Genomic DNA, 18,147 nt, shown 5'->3' on the forward strand with positions numbered 1-18,147 from the left:
ACAATAAAAATGTTTCCAACAGTGCTTTAACTCACATGTTAATCTCAATATAAATGTCTTTCCTGCCTAATTAAGCATATTGTTGCAACTCAGTGCTTCCACCCCATGAGACACTGTGCCTTAATCTAGACCTTACTTAAATACTTTGTAAAAAACTACATCCAGAATTTCACTCAGTAAAAATACAAAAAAAAACCAACATAATTTTCAAACACTTCACAAACTTTATGTTAGAATACTTAATGAAGGAGGAAAAAAACCACAAAGTGACTTATCTTGCCCTTGATACCCAGCATGGACACTTAAATACAAAAGCGTTCTATTTGGCCCCTTTAGCAGTTTTCACAAAGCTGATGAAAGACTTGCCACATTACCAGCCAGTGTTAACACATGAAATGCCTTCTCATAGCTACACAGCTTTAGCTGTGTGTCTCTCTGCATGTATATGATCACACAGAAAAAAACCCACAAGTCCATCCATTGGAACCACTCTGACATATTTAGTGAGAAATAAATATCAGGGAGTATTGAAAACATACCCAAAATTCCCTTGCAACTATCTGACAGCACACACACAAAAAAAATAGCAACTAATTCCAAGAAACAGAAATAAAAGAAAGCAATAGTTAAGTAAGACCACCGTTATAGGGAACTACTTAAGCATCAAAGCTCTTCTGAGCTCATGCACACAGAAGCAAGATAAGAAAATTGAGGATGTTTCTCTCACCTTGGAATAAGAATGCTTTGCTGGCATTGTGTAGTCCTGACACTTGTGTTACCCCCAGGGTTGTATTCACCAGATCCAGCTCTGTGATGATATCAATTTGTAAGTCAGGATCCATTCCAAATCCTACAGCTGTTGGAGGCAGAGAGAGTTAGATCAATTTTTATTTCAAATCAGGTAATGGAAAGAATAGAGAAGAATATTTAGCACAGATAGATATTCTAGTACCTTCCCACTCACACACACACTGTACACAGTAATTACTTATAAGACAGTAACTGTGATGCAGGAAGGAGAAGACATTCTACTCCAAGTCTTTCAATCTACTCCAAGTCTTTCGATCACCTATTTCCTTCCCAGAGATTTTACTGCATGCATGTTAAAACATTCTAGAACTGATACATTTATCCAGCATCTTCAAAAGGTTAAAGAGTAATAAATCAAGAAGAGCATAACCACCTATGCAAAACCATGAAAGAGATTTGCAGCATTCATCTCTTGGCTGCACTATTTCCAGGGAGATGCAAGGACTGAAAACTCCTCTCACATTTCCTATCTAGCTGTGACCAACTGACCCGGCCCACAGCTCATCACCTAAACATAATCCATTTTCCCAACTGGATCAAAGAAGCATGGAGCAGATATGGTAGCAGGGCAAAGAACACCCTCCTGTAGACTAAGAGCCTTGGGTGACTCACTATTTGATACTGCTTCTGAAGCACACCTGTGTTGCTGCCAAAGCCCACCTCCAAAGAGCACACATTCACTCACTCCAAAGAGCACACATTCACTCACTCCAACCAGCTGCAGCACCTCTGGGTTGCGGGAGCACCTACTGGAAAAGCAGAAATCTAAACCTGAAATTCATAAAAGGCTCATGTCCAGGAAAAGCCTGGGTACTCCTCAGTCTAGCAGGGACCTGATGGTATTGACATAAAGACACAGACTCCAAAAGTTTGAAAATACTGTGTTGAAGAGTGCAGGGCAACTTGACAGTTAGCACGCCAAATTCAACAAACATACCTCATTTTTTCTAGGGATGGGAGAGAGCAGCCTGACCTCAGTGTTTCTCTCAACACAGCAGTAAGAGTGACATGAGATCTGTGCCTGAGACACGGGTCAAATATCTCGTGTGGAATGCAAACACTTTCCTAATTACATTTTTCACTAACATCATTAGTAACAGGCTCCAAGAATGAAATCCTGACACAGCTGAAGTCAATGCTAAAAGTCCCATTGACTTCCATGGAGCAAGGACATTACCTGTAAAGCACATCCAGATTGATTTCCACTAAGTAGACTTCACATTCAGGTCTAAATTGATTGATTTGTTATTCCAGGACTATACTTCTGGATCATTTAAGCAGCAAGTACTCTGGTTTGATTCTTTGAAAGGCTCTGAGAAATTACTGAGGTGTACAGAATGAACAAGAAGTTACATATACTACTTATAAATCTTCTGTACTCCAGAACTTTCTCTTTTCCTCAAGGATGAAAAGTTGATAGAATAACATGTTGTGCTAACAGAGAGGATTCTACTCCACAAGGGACAAAGCATTAAAAAATACTGAAAATACAGCTTTAGGAGGTCTCTAGCAACCTTACTCTACAAGGAAAATTAAGATCTAGAGGTATCTGATAGAACTGAAGCTCCAAGAATGCTGACACATCCACACACAAAGTGCTTCAACAAGGATATGGGGATAAACACCTTTTTGCAGAAAATTGGAATGGGGAGAATATTAGAAAACCCAGATAAACTTCTCCAAAGGTAAAAACTTCCCAGATAATCAGCAGCATCATCAGGCTTTTTGTACTATCTTTGACTTCCACCGTAGGCACTCAGGCACTGAATGACTACAACTGACAATGTCCACACTGGTGGACTAAAAACACCTTCCCCTCCTGGAATAAAGACCAGCACCAAAACAAGAAAGGACTTGTTATTCTTCTAAGGTTTTCATTCAGCAGAAAAGCAGTACAATATAAATTGTGTGAACTTACCCATCAGCAAAGACAAGCGTTTGCCATCCCTGTGAGAAAGAGAGTATGCTGTCCCTCATTAGAAAGGGGTTACATCTATTCAGATCAGCAATAATCTACTAAGAAGGGAGGTCAAGTAGGTACTAAAACTTGCTCAACAGAAAGGACAAACTGTTTTCAGTAAGACAAATCTCAAACCCATTAAAGTAAGTGAAAGCTCTGTCACAGCCATCAGATACAGGGTGGGGACAGAAACCACAGCGAGCAAGTATAGGCACACCCATAAATCACAGTAGCTTCACTGCTCTATTAAAGCTGTTTATTCCACACTGAATACCCAAGGCTCAACAAGTATACATCACTGTAGCTCCACAGGCTTCGATTTATGCCAACAAAGGATCTTGTGTGACAGCTTCTTGTGTGTTCTCTTCCAGCTTTTAAAATACTTTTGAAAACAGAGAATGTTTCTTATGTCACAGTAACTATTTAGCAAGAGCCTACACTTTAAATACCTAGCCATTTTCCTGAGCTGCGTCTTCAAACGGCAGCAGGCACTCAAATGCCGAGTTAATAATTAATAAACAACAAATCAGCAGCTTCAGTATGATAACCAGGTCTCCTTTTCCCCTGTGGTCTCCCTCAGTCTATCAGAAAGATACCACATGCATATCAACCACACTTGCATCTAGTATTTTAAGCTGTCTCTCTCCAGTGGAACAAGTAGCTGGAAATGCTATCTCTTTCTGAAGTAAAAATTAAGCATCAAGCAGTCGGCTCTCACTGGAGAGCTGTGCAATGCCTGGGCCCGATTCTGGATGATGTTGCTTTCAATTCCTATTTAAAGTAATTGGGCCATTTCCCTTAAATCAGTGGCTTACACAAGCAACAGTCCAAATGCTTCAGGCAGGTGGGCGGGAGTAGAAATCATCTCAGGACTTGGTAGATTCGGCCCAATGTGAACTGAAGGCACTACAGTAGATTAGAGGATTAAACCATATAATTATGAATGATGTCACTAGGAAATCCCTAAAAGAAATTAATTCTGCCTTACAGCTCTGACAGCTTTTATTCTCTGCTTCTGCCTTTATCACTCACACCCAAGCACCAGCAATCATGCCATGCTCCATCTAGCTAATGTGCAGCCATGCAACACATGCAGCACATTTATAATCTCCTCGACATGTGTAACGTGCTGTTTGGGGATGGAAAAACTTTTACTTAAAGCACACTCAACACAAGCCATTTGCACGTACCCACGTGAAACCAATAAAATGTCAAGGAGGCTCTAGAAGAGGCATTTTGCTCTCTCTCACAACTTCAATGGCAATTGTTGCACACAGAGAACTTTCCAAGTAGTACAGTTTTGGGTCCTGTTGACCATTTAAAAATCTCTGTATGCACTATCAGGGGTAACACCACTACGAAAGGTATGGGCAGTATTTTCTTCCAACTATTTTTATGCTGCATGTCTCTGTAGATTTTGATGAGGCTATAATTACTATAAGAATTTAATTATAAAACATTAATTCCTTTGCATTTCTGATAACTGTGCCGGGTGGTTTCCCTGAAAATAGCTACAAGCACCACGGAGAAACGTGCCCCTCAGCAGCTCCAGCCGAGGAGGAGCACTACTCGGGGACCAAGAACAAAGCCTTCGCAAGGAACAAGAAGCGGTACTTGGGTCGCGCAAGGCTGGAGACACGGAGGAGCCGGCACGGCACCGGCTGGAATAACGCGCTTGCGGCCGCATCACGCCCACAGCGCCGCGCCCTCGGCCCGGCCCCGCGGGCAGCACCGCGCTCCGCCCGGCACGGCCCGGCCGCTCCGCTCCCGTGCCCGCGGGGCGCAGCCCGCAGCCGCTCTCGCAAAACTTTCCCCGGCCTGCCGCCGGCCCCCGCGGAGCGGCCGCCCCGCCGGGGACGAGCCCCGCGGAGCCCCGCTCGGCGCGGCGGGGGATGCCCGGCCCCGCCGGCGGCCGGCACGGCCGGGGCGGCTCCCGCTGCCACCGCCTCCCCGCAAAGTTTCCGCCCGCTGCCGGCGCGCCCCGGGCGGCGGTCCCGGCCCGCGCTCCCCGGAGAGGAGGCCGGGGAGGACCCCGGCTCCGCCACGGACCCCGGCGCCGCGGCCCCGGCCCGGCCCCTCACCTGCCCCGGCGGCGGCTGCACACGCCCAGAGGAGCAGGAGGAGACCCATCGGCGCGGCGCGGGCGGCGGCGCCCGCTCGCTCCCTCCCCGGCCGCCGGCAGCTGCTGCGGAGCCGCACCGAGCCCAGCGGAGCCGAGCGCAGCCTCCGAGGCGCGGAGCGGCTCCGGCAGGAGGCGGCGGCGGCTCCGCCCGCTGCCCAGGCGCGGCCCCGACGCCCCCGCAGCGGGGCTCCCCGCCCGCCCCCCGCCGTGACGCGCGGCCCCCCCGGGCCTCGGCAGCGCCGCCGCACGGCCACGGCCGCGCTCCGAGCGCACGGCCTCGGGCGGGAGCCCCGCACCGCGCACCGGCCCCGCTCCCACACGGGAACCCCCCGAGCGACAGGGGCTCGCCGCCCGCTGCGCCGCGTCCGGGCGGCTGCGAGGTGCGCGGCGGCTCCGGGACACCCTCCCCTTCTTCCCGTGGCTAAGAATCAACCCTCATTAACTATTTACTCTTAGTAATAATTTATGCCACGTATGAATAAACAAAAATAAGTTCTGAGGTATGATACAGTAACCTGCGCCCTTCCTTGGCTTCTTGCATGTCTTTGCTCAACTCCCTTAACTGTGCTTTAAGCCTCTAACGTGTAAAAGGGAGTTAAAGTATTTAAAGATACTCGTGAGCCATGTGAGAAACTGCTCTGATAGCTGTTCTAAAACCTGTCTTCAAGTATTTCTTCTCTCCAGCCTTTTAATTTGGCTCGGTGCTTGGCAAGGATCACGCTACCACATGCCTCTGTTATATGCAATACTCTTCCCTGCAGAACACCTGATCTCATTTCGAAGGACAGTTTACTGGCCCCAGGTGATGTTCCCACCCTACTGAACGGAGATTTCCAGTTGATCTATAGTTGCAAGCCCCAGGATTATCCTCTCTTCTGCTTTCCCTCATCGTGATTTTGTGCTGCGCAGTGCAAATTCCAGCCATCTTCAATGGTAAATAATAAGCTGTACATTTGCACAAAGTTAGGATGGCACCATAAAAATCATGCCCATCTTAGGGGTGCAGTTGGATTCATACACATTTACATTGGCAAGAGCAAACAGTCTGACTTCTTGCCTAATTACTTAATTAGTGAGATATCTGGAAACAGCTGTTCCTGACTGCCAGCAAGGTAATGCACTCCAGGAAACCTCTGGGGTGGCCACTCAGAAAGCACATCAGTAATTTATCTCCAGTGTGTCGAAGCAACTTTTTTTTTCTTCAAATGTAACTTTGCAGGTTCTTCCCTTTGTCTAGGGTGCCCCGCTATCAGCCACTGTGTGAGAGGAGGGGTACACACATGGTACACAAGAGTGTGTGGCTATGCACAGCTATTCTATATAACCATAGCAACAGGAGAAAGAGGCAATGGTGCCTCAGCATGTGAAGACACACCCCTCTATTCCCTCCTGGTGACATCAGGGTTCTGCACAGCAGTTACTATCTGATTTTAGAGAATTCTTTTTGGGGAACAGGTCTGTATATCCAATTCCTGTTGGTTTAAATCTGTTTGTGCTTATCTGGTAGTAAAACCAGTTTCTGTCTAGACACCAAATTGAATGTAATTCAAGTTTTCAATTTTCCACTTGATGCAGTGTCTTAAGTGAATATACAATTTAAACTGGTCATAGATTCTCAAAGTGATCTGTTTAACCTAAGCCTGGATTAAATGCTGTTTATAAAAAAATTATTGTGGGTACATGCAAAAATTTGCACCATGTAAAGCACAGTTTTGAACACATCTGGAGCAATCTCATGGAAAAGAATATCCTAGCCATTACACAAGCAGCTTGGTAAAAGTGCTCTGAAAAAAGCTGGCCCCACAGTTGTAGCTCTTCCTGTAGTCCAGCTCAATGCCCAAATGATCACACATTTGGAGACCACATATGTTCAGCTGTTCATACGGAGAAAGTATAGGACAAATGGATAGAAAACAAAATATTCCCTTCTTGCAGCCAACACTATTCTTACACCTCCCCTAATGGCAACAAATCATCTCCCTTTATCACCAGAAAATCTGACTTTCTCATATGTTCTTATGGGAAGTATAAATAGCTGAAAAGAATGACTTCCAAGTAAGAATTAAAACTGTTCCTGAGTATTCATAGCAATTTAAAAAAAAAAATCTGAAGGTACTTTTGTAAGAGTGAAGCATTTGTCCTGGAAACTGAGCTGGATTTCAGCTCAGATGACATTCCTGTGAATATTGTTTTACACTCTCCATTGGTCATTGAATGCATCTTGGTTTTGACCTAAATTATTGTGGAGTTGCTAACTGTGTGGTGTTAAACTGTTAGTCCTGCCAGCCACAAAGCTTATGACATTTTGTAGTTTGAGGCAGGATTTTTGAGTAGGCACAATGTCTCTCTGAATAGTTGTAGGGCTGTCTGCATGCCACAGCTAAAATGCAATTAAAAACACTGCTACTGCAAGGGTGTCTGCAAATGCTGGGAAAGAGTAGTGCTTCCACCTGGGAAAAAGAGGGGAGGGGAGGGGAGGGGAGGGGAGAGCCCACCACTTGTAGCTCGTGGGGTAGAAAACCTCCTCGATTCACAAATTAGGCTCGCGTCCCTGGAAAGCCTGGCTCCACGGGGACACTTGCGATCCATAAGAGCAAAGTTTGCTTTGCCGCCAGTAGAGGGCAAGAATTAGCCAGCAGCACTTACACTGAGCACTGTGAAGAGGAGGTGGAAAGGAAGGGGAGATTATGCCGTGTTTGCCTTAACCACTGACAAGTACTTGTAAAGGACTATATAATCTGTTCAGCAGGCTAAAAGTACCCACTTTAGGGTTTACAATTGCATAATTAACTAACAAATCCATTAGAGTGAAGCCTTAAGAAAAATAATTTGTCTACTTCTGTATGCAGTCATGGAGCAATACTTACTGCTTTTTTATTATTATTATTTTTAATTCCCAAAACACACAGCTAATGTTTGAAGACTGAGAATCTAAACTAAACTTTACAACTGATTAATCCATTTGGTATAAGATATACCCTTCAACCTCCATGCTGGTTATAGGAATTTCAGCACCAAAAGAGTAAAATTATTTCAGACTAAACACATGTGTAAGCAGTGTAGTATGTGGCTATCTTCCAGCAGTTAAGTAACACACATTGGTTTAAATTGTGGCCATGGTCAGTCCATACAGTCAAGTTAAAAGGACACAGATTTATATCTGTCCCCATGAATTTTAAGATTTGATGCAGTCAATGCCTAATGGTGACAGCAAATGACTGTCTCTTACTCCCAAAATCAATGTGTTGTATCATTGACATACACTGGGTGGCTCTGAGAGTGTGACACATTCCATATGCCTCAGTTTTTCCTCCTGAAAAGGGCGTTAATGACACTCAGCTTTCTCTCAAGACTCTCATGATGCTCTCTGGTAACTTCAGACCTCCCCAAAATGAAATCTGCCTGCACAGGTAATGTGCAAAGAATGACTGTAGTCTTCCATCACCAGGTCCTACCACCTCCTTTACCCACGCATGCACATTTCAGAGAAACGGGAGCTTAAAGACAGAACAAAGTGAAATATCCTGCCACTCAGCTACAGAGCAGTCTCCAGGTTCAAACCCTCTCCTGAAAGGAATCATGCTCTTGGCACAAGTATCTCTTGTGATACCACTTTTGATGACACATTGGGACATCGTGCTTCAGCTACTGTATTTGGGGAAAGCTTCTCAAAAGCTCGTGTCTGCCAACAGTGAAACAGGCTGGACCATTACCATTCCCATTCCCACAGCAGGCTGGGAAGGGAAGAACCTGCTTTCCAAATCAGCGTTGTGGCACACGGCCTCACCACATGGCAGGAGCTCAAACACAAGGTACAATAACACCAGAAACTGTTCCTTACACTTTCCTTCTTCATTTGCTCCTCCTTTCAGCCTCCCATTTTCATCTCCAGCAGATATGAACCTCTCTTGTTTTTAACAGTTTAATAACTTTTGGGATAATTGAACTGATAGGATAAAAAGGATTTAAACAAATCCAGTTGGTCCTCTGTTAAGCAATCAATTGTCCCACAAAGTACAGAACACTCAATAGTTAGAAACCAGCCATTTAAATGATACTTGTTTCTGCAGCTGTGCAACATCCCCGTTTCCCAGGAGGGCTGTTTCCAGTTGCTGCTCAATGTTTCTAACAATCAAATGGATCAATTCTGAAGACACCTTAAGTCTGTGTGTTAAGTAAGAATGATGTTTGTGGTGTGTGTTGGGTGGGGAAGGAGGTGATGGAAAAAGAGACATTTTATTCACCAGGGAAATTTATGTCATTTCTGTTTAAAACACTAGATATTTATTTAGAGCCTTTAGAGCCCATACATTATTGAATAATTTTAATTTATCACATTCAAATATATTAGGCAAGTATATAATACAATAAATTGCATTTGTACACATAAATACAAAATTTGAGGTAGGGCCTCAAGAATAATGATTTCTGAAATTAACAACATACAGCAACATAATATTTACTACATGAGATACATATGATGCATTCTTTGTAACAATATATCTTTTGCACATACAGCTAATGAAAAAATTGTAATCATCTGGTTAGGGTACAAATCTTTATCCATAGGCAGCAGTACCCCATCAAATGCCTGTAAATATATATATATATATGTATATGTATATATATATGTATATATTTATATATGACATTACGCAAGTAATTAAGATTTAACCCATCAGCGATGGGTCCGCAATAAAGTGCCATAGGACACAGGGAGCAAATTCTCAGCTGGTGTAAATTGTCACAGCTCCAGACAAAGCTGTGACAATTTATACCAGCTAAGTATCTACCTTACAAGGTAATACTACATAATACATAGGACAGATAACAACGTGTTTTAGTCAATTTTCCTAACAATGGAAGATAGCTATAAGGCAAATGGTTTCCTGAAGATGTATTTAAATGTTATGGGCAAATGAAATATTGCAAGCATTAAGATCCAACGTAGTTCTCACATTATGATACACCCCTCAGAAAACCTTCTCTCTTTGGTGCTAGGCTGCCTGAGGGTGACAGAGGCAGAAATCCCAATACCTCTCCCCTCCTGCCTCAAGTCAGCCACCTGAGCCCCTCAGGAATATCAAGCTCTGACCATTTCCCAGGTACCTTGTGTGCACACCACCTAACTGCAAACCAAGAAAGACGTGTTTCTTACAGCAGCAGAACAGAGAAGCTTTCTGAGATGCCTCTGGTCGAAAAGCTCTGCTGTCTGCAGCCCACGTTCCCTACAAGTCTGTCCTTGACTGCAAGAAGAAGTGGAGCTGCAGAATAAGAAACCAACAGGAGACCAATGAGTGCTACACATAAACACTGCTTTAACACAGGCAAAAAGAATTCATATTATGCAAACAAACAACTGTACACAATAAAAAGACCAAAGATATTTAAAGTCAATCAGGTGTTGGAATTTGATGGTAAGAGATCATCACACAGTGTATCAGAAGCAATGGTCTTCAGTGTGGAGGCACGTCTAATGTGGTCATTGGAGCAGAAATGAATCAAAAGATTACTTGGACTCAATTGAAACATCATATAAAGACAATCCAAGTCTTTCTCAATTAAAGGTCATTTTGTTAAACCCTTCTTTTGGAAACAAAGTGCTGCCTTGTCTAGCTGAAACACAGGTTTTGAACATTGCATATGAAAAACACTAGGAAGACCCCAAAGAATTTGAAGATGGCAAGCATTTGCATTAGGTATAATCTTTAATGCATACAATAATGCATCTCAGCTCATCCAGAAATTCAATTTAATTTCAAAGAAAAAATATGCATCATAGTTTCACCAAATTTAAACATTTTTTACTCACAAGATAGATAGATCTGAAAGTACATATATCACATTTTTACTAATATGGCTTTTTCCCCTCCTTTTTTATTTTAAAGATCTTCGCTGTTATGCTATTAGTTACTAAATTTATTTTTAGAAAATTATCAAAGTACATGCAAACTTTCCTTAGAACATGGTAAATGAAGTGCATTCCCAAATGTCAAGGTAACTTGTAATTTAAAGAAGACACTGCTGGTTAATTTAATCTCAACTTTCAGATTTGGACAGTAAAATACTTTAGAAAAAGTCTCATGTGACCAAAATAAAACCCTGCCTTTCACATATAGTGAAAACTTCACATCTTATGTGATTTTTGTATGCATTTCTCCCCTTTTCCAAAGGTTTTTGCAAGCCTAGCAATGGGGTCAAAGCTGAAGACAAAGATCAGCTAGCAAAAAAAATCACAGTCATCTGTTTAGAGAGTCTCAAATTCAAGCCTAATCCTGTGCTAATGACTTAACAGGCACAGGAACAACATCTAAATTAAAAGCAAGCAGATTAATTACATAAATCATGGAAAGCAATTCAGTTGCAATTTCATATGCAGTCTGGTTTGGTAATCCAAGCCAAAAGATATCATATCCTAGCAGTATTCCTTCAAATGATATCTCTTTCATAATTCAGGCAGGCAGTAACTGATATCCTTACACTGAGGGAACTCTATGGCAATGTGCAACCCCAGTTCCAAGGCATGCCTTGACACAAGCCAGTAAGTGAAAGGATTTAGTACTCTCAAACCATTTCACTGTTTTCTCTTTTTCAAAGAGGACCAAACTTACAGATATATGCTGTTGTTTTTAAATGACAGTAGTAGCGAAGACAAATTGGCTTGGACTCCAAAAATCAAACCAAGATGCAAGAGAATATTGGTTAAGAGATACCCAGAGTGATCTATCCTAACAGAAACATGTAATTCCCAAGAGAGGTGCTGACTTAGGTTTCTTTTGCACCCAGAGAAGGTACCTCAGCCTCACCCAGACGTGGAAATCAAGTTTCCAGCTCATCCTTATGGACCTTCATGAGGCCAAACAGAGCACCGCTTCTCAAACCTGCCTCTGTCAGGAAAGTAAAAGCCAGAAGTAAGAATAGCAAGAGTTTTATTTAAATAGCCAGCAAAGCTGAAGCAAGGGGAACAGCTTTAAGGCAGAGAAGCTCACAGGACAGTCCTGTCCTGCTGCTGTGTGAGACAGGAACCAACAAGAGCCCACGGAGCAGAGATTCAGGGGTCAGTGTAAAATATTGTGGAACCTGCCCTCCCTGTCCTGCTTGACAACCCCTGATAGTGCTTCACTTGTTCTGTGTGAGAATTAAAGATCTCCAGCAGTGCCTAGAACTGGCAACACTAATTGCCCCTTGAAAGAGGAATTTCAGCAAAATTATTAATATATTTCATACACATATATATATATACACACACACACAGAGAAAAGGAGTTAACAATTTGTGGAAGTGTTACTTTAAGGTTTAGTTTTTTGTTTTCTTCAACAGGATGAAAACAACACACCTACTGACCTATGGACACACATGAACTGAGGATTTACCTGAGACCCTGTAATATGAAGACAGACAGACAAAAAACCAGGATAGAAATTGTCCCTTGAAAGGAAAGAACATTTACAGACTACTACAGCAGTGTCTGTGGGGAGGAAAAAACTGGCTAAACTACTAAGCTCATCATTTCTACACTGATTGGTAAGATATTTATAGGGACATAAAACATCACTAGCACACACTACATGAACACTGATCACTGTTAAAAAATATCATATATGTATGTAGAGGATATAACAAGATAATAAAGATTAAGTTTTGCCAATTATTGAAGATATATTTTTCTCCCTCATTCTAGTGCATTTACAATAAGTTGGGCTAATTTTCTATTTAGGTAAATAAATGTACTCTTTAAAAGCTCTATTTTTTACTCTGTCCAATAGGTAACAAAACTATTTAAATCTAATATTCCTATGAGTGCATATATCTGATTTCTAAAATGTAATGATTTAGGATGCCCTACTGCTATGCAATGCTATGATGGCCCTCTACTAAATTGTCCTTTCCCCCCAACCCTTGCATTTTCTATATCTAATGTTGCATGTGTGTGGATGACTGCAGTGGTTAATTATTGTGGATTTGTGGATTTGAGTATTTTTATTTAATGAAAATGTTTTGATGAAAAAAATGCCCTATGCATGTTTCCGAGAGAATACTGCTTTGAAGAATTTACGTGCCATATATATAATATATAGACAAGTGGGGTCCTGCTATTTCCCCGTTGGTTGAAAGAGAAGAATACACCATCTAAAGGTTATAGGTTATATAAAGGTGCTTATAGGCAAATGAACAGGGAGTCACAAAGTTGAACAGCACATCCAACAAGGGTTTTCAGGTGGTAACTAGACTACACTTACCACTGTAAGAATACAAAGTTAGGCACAAATTATATGATGGCTTTTTGAGGAGATACTGTAAACAAAAGCAGAGAAACAAGGAAAAATATATTCAGAGTATTGGAGTGAGGTGAGTAAAATCACAGTTGCACTGGCATGGAGCAAGTTGTCAGATACTTTGTATAACTGAGGCATTCCTAGTTGAAATGACAGATATCAAATTATCAAAAAAACATATGAGAGGACTTTAAACGGTGATGCCCATACAGCTCATTCTGACACCTTTTCCAAACCATTTCTATACTCAAATGCAGTTTAGTCTCTCAACTGATCATTTTTAAAAACTTTGTTCGTATTTTTCTACAAATGGATTATTGTGTTTCTGTTCTCATCCCATATATTGCTTCCTGGTGTGCTGTTTCAAGTGTCACCACTTGTTTAAATAACACAACAATCTCTCCAAGTTAGTATAAATAATAAAGGAAATCTGCAGACATGATGGGTCAAGGTTGGCTGTCAGTATAGAAGCAGCCCCATTGCTACGGGACCCTTATGCTGAATTTACATCAGGACTACAGGAGATCCCATTCTTTGCTCACTTCCATCATATTTGAGGGATGAACCTTCCTTGGAATACACTGGTAGCAAAATCCTAGTCCCATCACAGCTGCCTGTTGACAAAGGGTGCTTGTGGGAAGTGGGTCAAACTGGACACCTCTAAAGATTTCTTGGTTTGGTTTTGTTTATTCCTACCTCACCTGACAACACCTGATTATGTCACCTGTCACACACAGGGCTTTTTCTGTGTCACTGGGTACAGAACACATCACAGGCATCACCTACACCTGAAAGTGGTCTCATTAGGCCTCCCCTGTAGCATGCAACAATAAGTCCTGCTTTCCTAAGCCACCACTTTCAGGCACTGTGGAAAAGAAGAAGCGGTGGGTGAAAAAAAAAAGGAAAAAAAAATCAGCAAAGGCTGACAGTGTTATTGCCACCCTTTTAAAATAATTATTAACATTGGGTCCCCAGTTCCATATCCTTCACTGGCAGTTTGAGTCCCAGGGAGGAGGTTCCCAGCGGATCAATCATGTTCCTGTACCGTTCGCCGCGGTGCTTGGCCAGAAACGGGCCCCAGTCAGGCTGTGGGGAGCACACCAGCTTGAGCCGCTGCCGTGGGGGAGAGAAAAGAGAGTCTCATTGGGTGTCGTGGAGCAGAATCACAATGCAGAGGAAGGGAGGATAAGCTCATTTAAGGTTATTGATGACAGCCTGGCAAGGCTCTGCTGCTCAGCATTTGTTTTGCACAAAGTTTTCAAGATTAATAGGGGATCAAGTGCCCAGGTTTTAATTATACATTCCACCCCACACCATGTGAGGGGAGCTCAGAACCACTGCTACAGACTGTGAGGCTCTCTTACTGCAGGACATGTGCACAATTACTTAGCCCAATGGTCTAAGCAGTGGGTAAGTGCATTAGAATAATTGGATTTGTAGTTAGCATATTTCCCCAAAGTATACAAATGACCAAAAAGTAGTATATCACTATGAAAGATTTTAATTTTGAGATGACAAAATGCTTTGTTTCTAACTGGGAAAAAAAGAAAGAGGAGAACGTCAACTTGACAAACAACGAAAATTTTCTGGTCTTTCCACTGAGTTCTTTATTGAATATATAATTTGATTGGTGCATTCACAGATAAAAAGGAAAGAAAACATATTTTTGATGACTTAAGAGGGAACAATTATATGTTTATAACCTAATAAAGTGAATCAGACCTCTCTATCAGTTATTTTAATCTCTGCTTAATTACCAGTTTGCAACTTTTTCCTCCCAAATCAACCATAATAATTTTATGCAGCAGACTCAACATTGAGGAAATACCAGACTACATCTGAAATATCTTGAGCAAAAGCTCTTTCAAGACATATTCAAATCTTGGGGGTTTCTTTGGATGCACACCTGGAAACTCAGTAAGGGAAGCACCCTATTTTTCTGGCAATTTGTGTGCCAGTTTTACACATGAGAAGTTTAAAAACAGAACCATTTGTGTCAGCAAGAGAAGCTTATGAGACAAGGAAGAAATAAATCTAATTCCACATTAGGTCATTTCCAGTAGGGGCAGTTGTCTCCTGACCAGGCACTGCAGTCTGCTCTACACAAGAGCTGAAGGACCCTTTAGACAAGTGGCCTCATTGCTGCTAGGATGCACTCCCTAGGGCGTCCCACCACTGTGAAAATTCCTCCCCTATAAAATTCCTTTGCTCTATGGGTAGCAGAGAAGCATGGTCTTTTCCCTTAGGCATGTGTAGTGTGACATATTGAGAGACCAAAAAGATTATACTATTTTAGTACATTTTCTCTCCTTTTCATTTTTTGAAGCAAGAAACAGCCCCAGTGGGATTTGCAGGGAAGCTGAACTGTAAAAGCAGCTACAGAAAGGGGAGCATGTGTCTGTTCCTTCTCCCAAGGTGGGAGCAGCACAAGCAGCAGGCAGTGATGAGAAGGCAGAACCGAGAAAGCCTCAAAGACCAAAAATAAGAGCACTGAGCTTCTCCAGAGAACAGGGGCAAGGCAACGAAGGGATGAAATGCTGACATTGATCATCCTGCCAGGGACTGAGGAGCCAGCAGGATGGGAACAGCCAGGGAGAGGGGCGTGACAGGCAGGGACAGGACTCAGGGATGGAGAGAAGTAGGTGGCCACCACATTTCTGAAAGAGTGGGGAAATGTGTCAGGAATCCAATTAGCAAAATAAACAGAAGAACCTTAATTTAAAAATAAATTGCCAGCTGGAACTATTTTAAGCCCAGGTGCCAGAAAGGATCAGCTAATTCAAGAAGAATAAAGAGATGAGAGGTGAAAGCAAAGATTGCCAGCTGGGTTTTATGACAAGTAGCTGGAGATGTAGAAAAGCCTTCCTGCTCTGTGTCTCATTCCTGGACTTCAGCGAGTGGCACAACCCCGTGGAGCTCATCCTGGGTGACTCCAGCACCCAGCTGTGCACACAGGCAGCTCGTGACTGACCTCTCCTAGTGCTGATTGCCAGGCTCCCTGGCCACGCCACGCACCAGCAGCTGAGGCTTCCTGTGGCTGTGTGCTGCTTTTGCAAAAAGGCCAACGAATCTAGAACAACTTTCTTCCAACAAAGCCATACAAAACCTCATGAAATTTATCTAGAGCTCATAAAACAAACCACAATTTAGGACCATGGGTTTTTAAAAACTAGGAATAGAAGGTCTACAATTTTAATCAACTGAGCATCTCTTTGCAACACAATAACTGGTTTACCAGAAAGTAAACTGAGCAGTATTAGACATTCAATATAAAAAAAATCAATGTAAAATGAAAGATACAGTCTCCTGTGGCCATATTTTTAAACAGCAAAAAGACAGAAGGATTACCTCAATAAATTTTCCTGGGGCTAGATGCATTTTTATCACAAACATAACTGGGATCCAGATGACTGAGCAGGCCAGCATCAGCCACCCGAGCACCATGGACCAGCCTGGGTAGTGGTAAGCTCCGTAAGTCATGGGTTCCCACTGGTAAAAACTGAAGCAGAGAATAAACTGGGAACAAGAAAGGAAAACAAATATGTTTGAGTAAGCAAAACAGGCCTGCTATGCCACAAATGGTGGGTATCCACACACACAGAATTGGTGTATATGGAATACAGATAAAAACCCATACACCTAAGGCAGGGTGCAGCCACCAGCTCTAATAAATGGGTCACAGCCTGAATCTAATGAGTTTCAAGAAAGTCTTGCAAAATCTCTTTTAAAAATCACTGTATTTTTGCCAGAATAATTGAAATTAGAATCTTGTCCCTAGAATAATATGCTTTATTACATGGTCTATTGGCAGTTTTACCTAATGTGATTATGATAAGTTCTCCATTTCACTTACTGTATGAACATCAATACATCTGCTTACATTTGTGCATAATTCAGTAACTTTTGGAAAATGCCTGTGTTTGCAATAATTGCACACAGAAGATTTATAGAAGTATAACTAGGTGAAGGCACATACAAAAATGATCAGCTTTAGTTCCAGAGATGTGGAGTCTAATGAAAGTCTAATATTAGGCTATCCAAATGTATCAAATATTAGCTTTACAGAGGCAATAATAGAAAAGAATTCATTGCTTGGTTTTGCTTTGTCTGTTTCCATTGCATAAAAATTAAATTATGACCTATCAGTGTCAATTTATTTCTCACTGTAAGTTCACTAAATATTGCATTTGGAGAGAACAACAACAGAACATGCAAGTTTAGACAGTAAACACAGTCAATTCAAATTTGTTTTCCGTAACAAACAACACAATTTCCTATTTCCTGGTTGTCCTGATTACTGACAGGAGCTATGAGCACAAGTCTGATTAGTAAAGGATCTGAGCAATTTGCAGAAAAGTCTTACAATTCCCTTCAGAAGTGTAAAATAGGGTCTAAGGCAGCATCTTGAAAATACCCACTGGGAAAAAAAAAGAGCTAAAAAAATCACATGTGCACACGCCTTCGTCTTTAGAAAGATCCCCAAGAGAAGATAAATACCATTGATGTCATTCTAGTACTATAAACTGGAGTATGTCTTCAAACTTTTAAAAAATTATCTGCAAAACATAGGCATACATTGTCACAATCAAACACCAGGTGGTTAAGATAGAGCTACCTGGTTTTCACACAGAGCAATGTGTAGTGCAGTGAAGACAACAGGCAAAGAAAATCTATTCAAGAAAAGTAGACTACCTTAATTTTACCCATTGGAGAAATCATTCTCACTGTAGAAAGTTTCATTTCTTCACAACTCAGGATTTTGTTGGGTTCACCAAAACTCAGTGGTTCCTTTACACAGGCATTCCTGTCTATGAAAACTAAACCTTTTCCAGATTTCAGAAAAAAAAAAATGTCCTCATTTGTGAATTAACAGTACTGAAAATAAGTTGTTAACTTCAGCCAGTGCCTTTTTCTTCCCCCTCCAGGAAGAAAAAAAATTTGCCAACACTTACACTGCACTAAAGAACAGCACACAATGA

At 42.0% G+C, this 18,147-nt stretch overlaps 2 protein-coding genes and 1 long non-coding RNA gene across 7 annotated transcripts in view; 1 reads left to right on the forward strand and 2 right to left on the reverse strand.

The window, feature by feature from the left end:
• NELL1 (neural EGFL like 1) overlaps positions 1 to 5,049 on the reverse strand; it is a 332,196-nt gene extending 327,147 nt beyond the window's left edge. For all 5 annotated transcript variants that reach the window (XM_064426215.1, XM_064426213.1, XM_064426214.1 and 2 more), the window contains exons 1-2: positions 4,852 to 5,049; positions 728 to 856 (exon numbers count right to left, since the gene is read on the reverse strand). In XM_064426215.1, the coding sequence (XP_064282285.1) occupies positions 728 to 856; positions 4,852 to 4,900 (178 nt within the window). In that variant the 5' untranslated portion in view covers positions 4,901 to 5,049. The remainder of the gene's footprint in view (positions 1 to 727; positions 857 to 4,851) is intronic.
• Positions 5,050 to 5,300: 251 nt separating this feature from the next.
• Positions 5,301 to 9,067, forward strand: LOC135302204 (uncharacterized). The gene is made up of 3 exons (XR_010363905.1): positions 5,301 to 6,347; positions 8,341 to 8,704; positions 8,963 to 9,067. It is a non-coding gene; the product is annotated as an uncharacterized LOC135302204 (long non-coding RNA).
• A 120-nt stretch (positions 9,068 to 9,187) lies between these two features.
• Positions 9,188 to 18,147, reverse strand: part of SLC6A5 (solute carrier family 6 member 5) — a 33,238-nt gene continuing 24,278 nt past the window's right edge. The window contains exons 15-16 of the mRNA XM_064422713.1: positions 16,517 to 16,684; positions 9,188 to 14,281 (exon numbers count right to left, since the gene is read on the reverse strand). Of these exons, the coding sequence (XP_064278783.1) occupies positions 14,126 to 14,281; positions 16,517 to 16,684 (324 nt within the window). The 3' untranslated portion in view covers positions 9,188 to 14,125. The remainder of the gene's footprint in view (positions 14,282 to 16,516; positions 16,685 to 18,147) is intronic.

This window comes from Passer domesticus, chromosome 6, assembly GCF_036417665.1.
Source record: "Passer domesticus isolate bPasDom1 chromosome 6, bPasDom1.hap1, whole genome shotgun sequence".
Classification (NCBI taxonomy): Eukaryota; Metazoa; Chordata; class Aves; order Passeriformes; family Passeridae; genus Passer; species Passer domesticus.